We start from the raw sequence: 9,255 nt of genomic DNA, 5'->3' as shown, positions 1-9,255 counted from the left end.
CTTCATTGGAGAAGTTGAATGGAAACTGGCTGAGTATGTGAGTGCTTCTCCCAGAGCAATGGCCAGGGGAGGCTGTGGGACTGGAGATGCAGTGCGTCTATGTGGGTGATAAGATCAGAGCTGCCACACAACAGTGAAGCAAGCTGTTTGCTACTGTGTTAGATGTACAGACATTTATGTTGGCCATGCCAGTCACATCAAACGAAACCTCCTGCGTAGGATGTGCGCAAGAGCCCAAGATAACGCTCCTCCTCTGATGACTTCAAAGCGTGGCCCTCCTGTTCTGTTTGAAAGTGTCTGCAAGTTGTTCAACCTTGGAGATGGGCTCCTTTGTGGAGAGGCAATTAGCCTAAGCCCCATTTGCATCTCCCAGTCTGGACTGCACTGCACAATGCCTGAGGTCACTCTTCCTCCCCATTCTGTCTTACCTCACTGGGGCTTTCTCTGCATTGACCATGTCCCCAGGGAACAAAAGGGGGCTCTTCCCCTAAATCCCAGCTTAATCCAAGTGGTGTTGTCTCTGCACAAACACAACTGTGGGAGTGCCAGAGAAACCTGAGCCAGACTCAAAGTTTATTGCCTGATTCTAAGTTTTTCCTGCCCACAAGGTCTATCTGACCAGTTCTACCCTAGCTCTACAAATGCTGAGTGTTACCTCCAGGCATAGCTCCTCTTTTAGAACTTATTTCTGTCATGATTTTTTCTCCAGTGAAGTAGACTCTCAAAAAGCCCAGGGCCACATCTTTCTAGCAGCTGGCAGGGCAACCTCAAAGTGGGATTCAGCTCTGCTCTTGCCAGACCATGGTATCCCCTGACATCCACAAACATGTTTCTGGGTATGACCACCTGTATCTTCATACCCCAAGGTACAGTGTGCTGGAACCCTTGTGAAAGTCAATTTGCAGGTCCACAAAGGAGATCACCTTTTTCTTCTCTCTTTGCAGATGGAGCCATTTCTGATGTACCCCTTAGCTGATCCTGACTGGGTCACACCCCCCAATGCTATATTGCTTTTGCCTCCTCCACAGCCAGGAAAGATAAAGATAGTGCAGAAAAATTTTGTTCTCCAGAGACCATGGCAGCACCATGTTCCCCCTTCGCCCAAGACAGAGCACTGTGAAGCTCTCAATTTCTTCATCTATTGCCTTTCTGAGACAGAAAAACCAAGGTGAAATTTGGAGCCCCATGCCCGGGAGGCAGGTCTCAGTGTCCTGAGGAACATCATCCCACCCAGTCCTCAGGCACTGAGGGCTTTGCAGGGCATGGTGAGTGCCAGCCTGGGAAGAGATGCCCTCTGGCCGAGTGCATTCAGGTCCAGCTTCTGCCCGGGGGCAGGACAAGGCAAGGCAAAGCAGGGCAGAGTAGGGTAGGGCAGAGCAAGGTAGGGCAATGTGGGGCAGGGCAAGATGCTGTTTGCGGTGCTAAACTTGGCCTGGGTCTGGGCTATGGTACCATCCGCTATGCACACAGCTCCTGTCCTCCCACCCCAGCCTGGCTCAGCTCATGTCACCACGGGGGTTGGTCCAGGAGCTCAAGGGGGCACTTCAGAGGAGGCTGAATTGCAGCTGTAAACTGGATGGGGTAAGGGAAGAAAAGGGGCACTTTAAGGGGGGAAAAAGGCTCTTCCCACTCCCATGTACCCCCAGCAGTGGAGGCAAGCAAGCTGAGTCTATTGGAGTTCAAATTGAGTTTTTCCCATGCATCCCCACATCCAGGCCATAGGCATGGCACAAACAGCAAATGGCACAATGTCCTCTACTCCGGCTACAGGTGGACATGCATGTGAAGGCCATAGGATTCAAGGTGAATGTTTAAGGCACTGGTCACACGTACAGGCAGATCAGGGACATCAGGCTCCCATGGCTGTCTTTTATGCTCTATTGTCTGAGCCCTGTCTCTGTATGTTTGTACTAATGATGTTTCTGCATATGAATTGAGGTTTCTTTACAGAGCCAGAATGGACTCATCAGACAGTGTGATGGTTGAATCAGCATGGGCAGAGCTTACAGAACAGCTTTGCAGCCCACTGCAAAAGCAGCACAGAGAGCCCTGGTTCTCCAGGTGGTGAAATGCCCTTGTCTAGCCAGTGGACGCTCCAATACTACCTTGAATCCACACCTGGGACAGGCCCACGAAGGCCTCACTCATGATGTAGGTCAGCTCTGATGAGACATCCCAGAGTCCTGCTTTCAGCACTTTTGGGGACTTCCAGGATTATAGTAGGAGAGATCTCAGGCGGGATGCTGCAGTTTAAAGGGCTATGAAAGGACCAGAGCACAGTATGTCATCCTTTCCCATGGGGACAGGCGGCTTCTCCCTGAAGAAGGTGGGACTCTCCCCTGCCAAGAGTAGGCTTACCCCTTTCCTGCAGCCACTGGTGTGGGTGCTTTGAATGGCTATGGCTGATCACCACAAGCAACCTGCCCAATTTTGATTTGTTACTGTTGCAGGTATCTCCATACTGTATGAGCTCAGTGTTATTAATTTGAGAAGGATATTGCATTAATATTTTTGTTTATTTAGATTAATTCATATGGTTACATTTAAACATCAAAAAAAGTCTTCTCTGCCAACTGCCAGCATGGTTTGAAGCCACAAAGAAACAGAATTTCAAAGAATGCACTCCTGTGGAGTCCTCCTGTGCTTAATCCCTCTTTCAATAATTTCTGTGCCCTTTGGAGAATGAAGTGTTCCTTCTCCAAGGCTGCTGCCAGATCTAGGTGTCTTAAGATACCCAGAGGAGACCACCTCCCTGTGTCACCTGCGCTGACAAGCCCTCCCTCCATCACCATCACTGACCTTGGCCAAGGTCACTGGAAAGGAAAAGAGCCTCATGAAAAGGCTTCTCTGATCACCTGAAACAGAGCTGGAGATGGGGAAATCAAGAAATATGATCACAGTGGGATAGAAGAGAGTAAGGTTACTCACAAAATTGGCTTGGGATAGGTTAGTCAAAGTAGCATACAAAGATCTACAGAGTATGAAAAGATAGAGCAAGCAAGGCTTTGCTGTACATTTCTAGGTAATTACACACATCGAGATATATATTTTTTTAATATCAGTTTAATGATCTTCTCTGGATGAGTGATGGTCAACCAGTCCAAGAAAGCCGCCTTTGAACTGGAACACATCTCTAATGGGCATTCCCACCAACATGGGTATTTAATTCTGATTGTCCTATGTGGTTACCTTACAAAGAGGAGTTACACTGGCTAGATAACACAAAAAGCATTTTGCTACACAACTTCAGTTTTCCTTAAGCATGAAATAAGAATCCACCCATTAAGAAGTACTATTTAAAATGCAAGTTATTTGTACTATTTAAAGCTAATTTGTTCTGCAAGAAAATCTACTTGCAGTATATTTTTTCTGCTTTCAAAATACTGAGTATTTAACTTTTTCTCATCTCTCAGTTTTGCTGAACAACTATGTCATGCTGCTTTGGCTGGAGTTATTGCTCATTTAAACCTGCATTAAGAGACACAAAATCAGATATGTGACATCAATACTCTTTAACCATTCCACTTGTACATAAAAGACAACCACGAATTCTCAGTATCACTGCAGATTTACTGCTGCTGTCCCTCACAACAACAACCAGAAGCAGAGAAGTTTGGACAGCTGCCTGAGGATTAGTTTGAAAGACCACTCTTGGGGTGAAATTTTCTCTTTGTGGTATTCAGTTACCTTGTGGGCCCTATTATATTAAGACAGAAAAATAAGGGCTACTTTCATACTGAAAATACATGCCAAGCAGTATTGAAAGATCTACACAGACATTGTCATGAGAAAAAAAGGAAGAAAAAAGATACAGAGATAAAAAAGCTTACTTCAAAGCATCAAAATTATACTATTTTGCATAAGTATATGTCTATTGAAAAGGTTCCAGCTGATATCCTTAGATTAATGCCATTACTCACCATAAACATAATGGAAACAGCTGTACTTTCTATCTTCCTAAAGGATGATGCTTATATTAAAGCTCCATTGATTTTCAAACTATAACTACAAGAGTAGTACAAAAGTAGGTATGAGACTCATGGACTTTTAAATCCCTCTCCATCATTGGATCCTCAACAGAAAAGTGACACCTGAATCATATTAGTATCATGATGCAGAACTGTTTCAATCTGGAAATCCTGTTCTGCTTTGCTCTGCTCTATTCTGTTCCCATATACAGCACCCAGAAAGTCAGGAGACACTTTGTAACAGTGCTGATAAAGCACTCTTAGAGAAGGACACACACAACACAAGGTAGCCTTCACACATCAGCCTTTCACAGTGAATAGCTGAGGATGTCTATTAAAAGAGGTCTCCCCCTTCTGTAAACTGACTGATCCTGAATCAGCTCTGAATCCATAATGTTACACAACATTACAGACAGCACAACTCTGAGACTGGTCTAATAAGGCCTTGATGTCCTGTTAAAACATCTGCATGGTTTCTTGCTTGGCAAACTGACCTCACATCCAGCTGCAAAAAGCCACACAGACTTGCCCTTACATAACTTTCCTCTGAAGAGGCTTTTTTGTGGATACTATATTGAGGCACAGACTCAATGCTCTGAATAAGCAATCTTAGAGCCTTGCTCTGCTTTGCAGACCAATGACACATCCCAGCACACAGCATTCTTGACTTGCACAAACCTTTTTGGGATTGGTGCCTGTGAAAATACAGTATATTTACACACAGTGATAAATCTTTGTTAATGAGTCTGCAGCACATTTGCTGTCTTTTTTGCTAGCATCTATGCTTTGGATCAATGGCAGCATCACATTTTTAGGTGCTTGTGTGTTAAAGTAGAGGTACAGAGGGCTAAGCAGTATATGTACACACCCTGAAAGGTATAGAGTTTGGGACTCCATGGGAACCTTGCACAAAAGTGAGGGGAGAATGACTTTGAGAGAAAGCAAAGTGGATTAGCCTGCCTGTGGGCCCAGTGTGGTGGTGCAACCTCACACCTGCAGCAGACTATAGCTCTGAATGGTGGAGATCTCCCTCTTATGTTAACCTTTGGCAAAAGACTTATGGAGGCTTTCCCCAGATTCCCAGAAATAAGGTCATTTTTATGCACTAGTGAGAAAAAATGGTTAGTGTCTGAAGGCTGAAAGAGTCAAGGGTCACCTGCAAATGTCTGTTTCTCTGCTAATCTATAGTAATTAATATATATATCATAGGCATTCATGCAGTACACAGGAAGATAATAGACAAAGGCTAGATGAAGACTGGCATTTTCACATGGCACTTCTAGTCAGTAGCCAATGATTGGTATGTTACATGTAGCCAATGATTGGTATGTTACATCAAATCTTCATTTTATCTTCTGGAGGGCATTGCAAAGGATCCCCATCTCACCTGCAAAGGAAATAATCAAAGCAGTTAATTCTATAGCTAGCCCATCTCTAACACTCCTGTATATATTTACCCTTCCTATCATCCATTCCCTGAGAGAGTAAGGTGAACAAGGAAATGCTGGATTGGACACATTTGATAAGGTCCTTACACAGTAACAGAGTAAAGTCTGCAGAGTCAGCCCTTTGCCTTCATCAGCCATACAAGGATGGCTCACGGGATCAGAGGTGCTGTCTCTCAGCAGGCTGGCTGATGTTAGGGGGGAAATGCATCAGGAAAAAGGCTGGAATGGCAAAAGGAAATGGGATTAAAGCCAAGCTTTTCCTTTTGCTCCTTCCTGGGAACAGCTAAAGGCATCAGAATCCATCACAAGGCCTTCTGGCCTTTTCTAGAATCACCACTAAAATTGGGTATTTTAGATGTAACAAACTACAGTCAAGTGAAAATGCTATTTTGAAGCTTGAATAGAATTAGAAAGCATTTTTGCATGAGAATGGAGATGTGTGCTGCTTTATCTTGGTCAGGCTCAGAGCATTAAATGCATCCAAACAAAATTTGCTTTATGGTTGCTATTTCTGATACAAGTTTTGAGGAAGTCAAGGTAACAGATCCATAGTTCCTTACTATTGATAGTGTCAGCTAAATTCTTCAGCTGCTTTGCATTGTCCAAGACTTCAATCCTCTGGGTGTAGGGATTGTACCGAACAGAGAAAGGACGAGGGATTGTTTGAGCAAATTTCCTGAGGCAAAAATACAAAAACACATACAAACTTGAAAAGCTCCTTTTTTCAGTAACTAACTCACTCTTTTCTTAGTGTGTGCATTTGTTGATGAGGGGAATAACAAAATCTATGAGAGGAAATAACTGACTGCTGAGTCTTCTGAAACCTACAGCATTCTGTAAGACACTTGAATCTGCATTTGCCCTTACTACCTTTGTTGTTTTCCAGACGGGACTAGTTAGTTACTGGTATGGCAACACTGTTTCTGATAAAGGCCAACTATGTAGCTATTTGGGATTTGCCAAACTTAAAAGCCTCGTTTTCCGTTCAGTGAATCAAAATATAGGAAATCTGCAATTTCTGGGGAAAAAAGGTCAAGTTCCTATGCCATCCTGGCATAAAAAGAGCAAGCAGAGTGCTAACTTCTGGCATGGTTGGTAGTGGCTTCTAGGTCATTACAAAGATAGGAGACAGTCAATGGAGTGAAGCAGTATTCTTGCCACCCCTTATTTGCAGCCTTCCCTGCTGCAAAATAGTTAAATCCATAGCAGAAGCATTAAGATTTTTGAAAACATTAATTTGCATGACCACAGAACTGTAGAAAGGAGAACTCTGAATGGGATGAAATAGTCAGAGTCAGAGCTATTGTTCCAGGCTCCTTGTAGACCCCAGCAGGATACTGGCTTATATGTCTGCTTTGGATTAGTGAAATTATTGCTGAAAGAGGAAGGAAAGCACGCAGGAGTTGATCATGGAGACCCACTATACAGACTGTGATTCAGCACAGTAAATCCCATATGACCAGAACAGTGCAATATGCTGGATGCCATCTCCGCATTGCTCCTTCAGTTTAGTCCTAGTTATTGTCAGCTAAGGCCATTGTCTCAAATAGAATTCAGTGTGAGCAGGCCACAAGGTGTCACAGCGGAAAAAAATTGTATTTGCTATGATAAAAGTGTTCTGTAGCATCAGTCCAGTTTTTCTAAGGGGAGAGATCCACTGTAGAACACAGTCTGCCTAAACCTCAGCTGAAGGTGAGAATCTAATCAGAAGATGAATGCCTTGAGCTGAAATATTTTAGGTCAGCCTCAGAATAATTTTTCTTGGGAGGTTTTCTGTTACACACAAACACATGTCCAGGTGCAAGCCACAAACAAAGGCACTGGACCAACCTGCAGACCTCTATTTCAATTTAACCACTTTTACAATTTTGTCATTGAAACAGATAAAAGAATTTCCAAGATGGTTTGTACAGAACAAGGCAACATCTTCCACTTTCTCAGGGAACATGCTATTCATTTAGAGAAGTATACAGAGAAGGTAGAAACTGTGTGCAGGATATTAATAGCACAGACCAGAAGAGAAGGCCATCTTTCTCAGGTATTACCCGAAAGAAAAGGGCAGAAGCAGATTCTGCATGCTTATGAAGACTGAGGAAGCAGCAGGGGAGGTAGCTAGGAAGACCTTGGAGCTGGGGAGCCTGGAACAGCAGAATATCTAAGGTCTCAATATGTGTTTATCTGTGAATGGGAGAAAGGAGCAGAAAGAAGACACTGCAGGTCTGGGACAAGTCCCTGTATATCTCCATGTGAAGAATTTGTTGAGTATGAACGAAGGCTAACCCTCAGTAACTTGACTAACATCTGGAAGTACAGTGGTGGTTTTCTTAAACAGAAATAGAAATACTCCTGTGAGGTAGAACCCAATCTAAACCCCAGATATAATCTGAGCCATTCCTGTTTCAAGAACCAGAACTGAACCTGGACTATTTTTTTTTCAAAATCTTGTTGAACTGGAACTGAATCTGTATTTCAGCCACAGATGACTGAAAGATTTCTGTGTAGCCCTGTTATCTTGTAAACACATGGCTGGTAACAACCTGGAGGCTCTGTATTAAACTAACCACAGGCCTCAGGATTCAGGTTATTAGGGTTGTTTCAAGTTTTGTTTAGCTGTAATAACAGTTGTAAATGACCATGTAGCTATTACCTAATTTGTTTTAGTTGTGCTTAATTCTTAATTGTGTGCTATAATGCCTTTTTTAAATATTTTTCATATAGGCAGGAATCACAAGTAGTTACACTGTACATAGGGAACTAAGGCTGACCCTAAAGTAATGATGCACCATAAAGGAGTACCAGCATGGGATGATAACAGAGTCCTTAAAGGTATGAGCATAGAATGATGCTGGTGGTCCCCAGGCTATCAACAACTACCCACTGGTCAGTTATTCACAGTAAAGCATACTTAGGAGCTGAGGAGAAAAAAGGAAAAAGAAAAAATTATTTAACATAAATAGTAAAGTAACACAGATTTGCAGACCCATGTAGAAAGAGCAAGATGTAAAGCATGCTAGAAAGCATAAAAATGTCCCTGAAGAAACGCTGGGCTGAGGATGAAGAAAGCAAGCATGTACACTACCCACCTTCTACAAAAGAGAGGAAGAAACTCCATTCATTAACAACACAGTCCTGCTCTGAAAACCTGAAGATGCTGATTACTTGACAACTTCATCCCCTACCACAAGATTGGAACTATTGACTTAAGATACAAAAGACCGAGAAAAGAAGCAGATACTAGGGGATTTTTTTCTACAAGAATTTTCAACTACAATAATATTGTTAAAGACTTAGTCAGCCTTGACCCTAAACATTAGTATCGTTGCTATTGGACTAATAATTTTTTTGTTGCATTTTGGTTATACAGATGAAAGTCTTTAACCATATATTCTTGGGTTCATGAATAAGGTAACAACTGCTTCATCTCTTTAAGCACTGCATGTCTTTTTCTAATGCCTCTCAAAATGTTGCTGCCAACCCAAGACCCATTATAGCGATGGGGTCCACTGTACTGGCAATGGACAAGAAACCAGGTCTTCTGTGGAATGACTGGATTACCTTAGCTTTTCTTTTGCATCTTTAAAACTTTCAGCAACATAGTAAGTAGGCTGGAACTCAGTAACACGGTACTTCTGCACAGCAGTCTTCTCCAGGACAAGAGGCTGAATCTCAGGCTTACTTGACAAACAATACTATAAGCAAAAAGGTAATACATTTATTTCAGTTTAAAAGTGCTTGAATTTGGCCGTGAAAGAAATTTAAAGCTCCTGAATGCCACCCAGCTTCAGATAGGAAAGAGTTGCTCCTGTGGAATACAATGACAATGTTACTTACTAGGAAAA

At 42.7% G+C, this 9,255-nt stretch overlaps 1 protein-coding gene across 1 annotated transcript in view; it reads right to left on the bottom strand.

Moving 5' to 3' along the window:
- Positions 1–5,138: 5,138 nt before the first annotated feature.
- PAH (phenylalanine hydroxylase) overlaps positions 5,139–9,255 on the bottom strand; it is a 36,171-nt gene continuing 32,054 nt past the window's right edge. Inside the window, exons 11-13 of the mRNA XM_010012443.1 lie at positions 8,972–9,105; positions 5,977–6,092; positions 5,139–5,355 (exon numbers count right to left, since the gene is read on the bottom strand). Of these exons, the coding sequence (XP_010010745.1) occupies positions 5,312–5,355; positions 5,977–6,092; positions 8,972–9,105 (294 nt within the window). The 3' untranslated portion in view covers positions 5,139–5,311. The remainder of the gene's footprint in view (positions 5,356–5,976; positions 6,093–8,971; positions 9,106–9,255) is intronic.

Source organism: Nestor notabilis, unplaced genomic scaffold, assembly GCF_000696875.1.
Source record: "Nestor notabilis isolate BGI_N333 unplaced genomic scaffold, ASM69687v1 scaffold3194, whole genome shotgun sequence".
Classification (NCBI taxonomy): domain Eukaryota; kingdom Metazoa; phylum Chordata; class Aves; order Psittaciformes; family Psittacidae; genus Nestor; species Nestor notabilis.
Note: the sequence above shows the minus strand (reverse complement) of the source record. Positions and strands in the feature narration are given on the sequence as shown.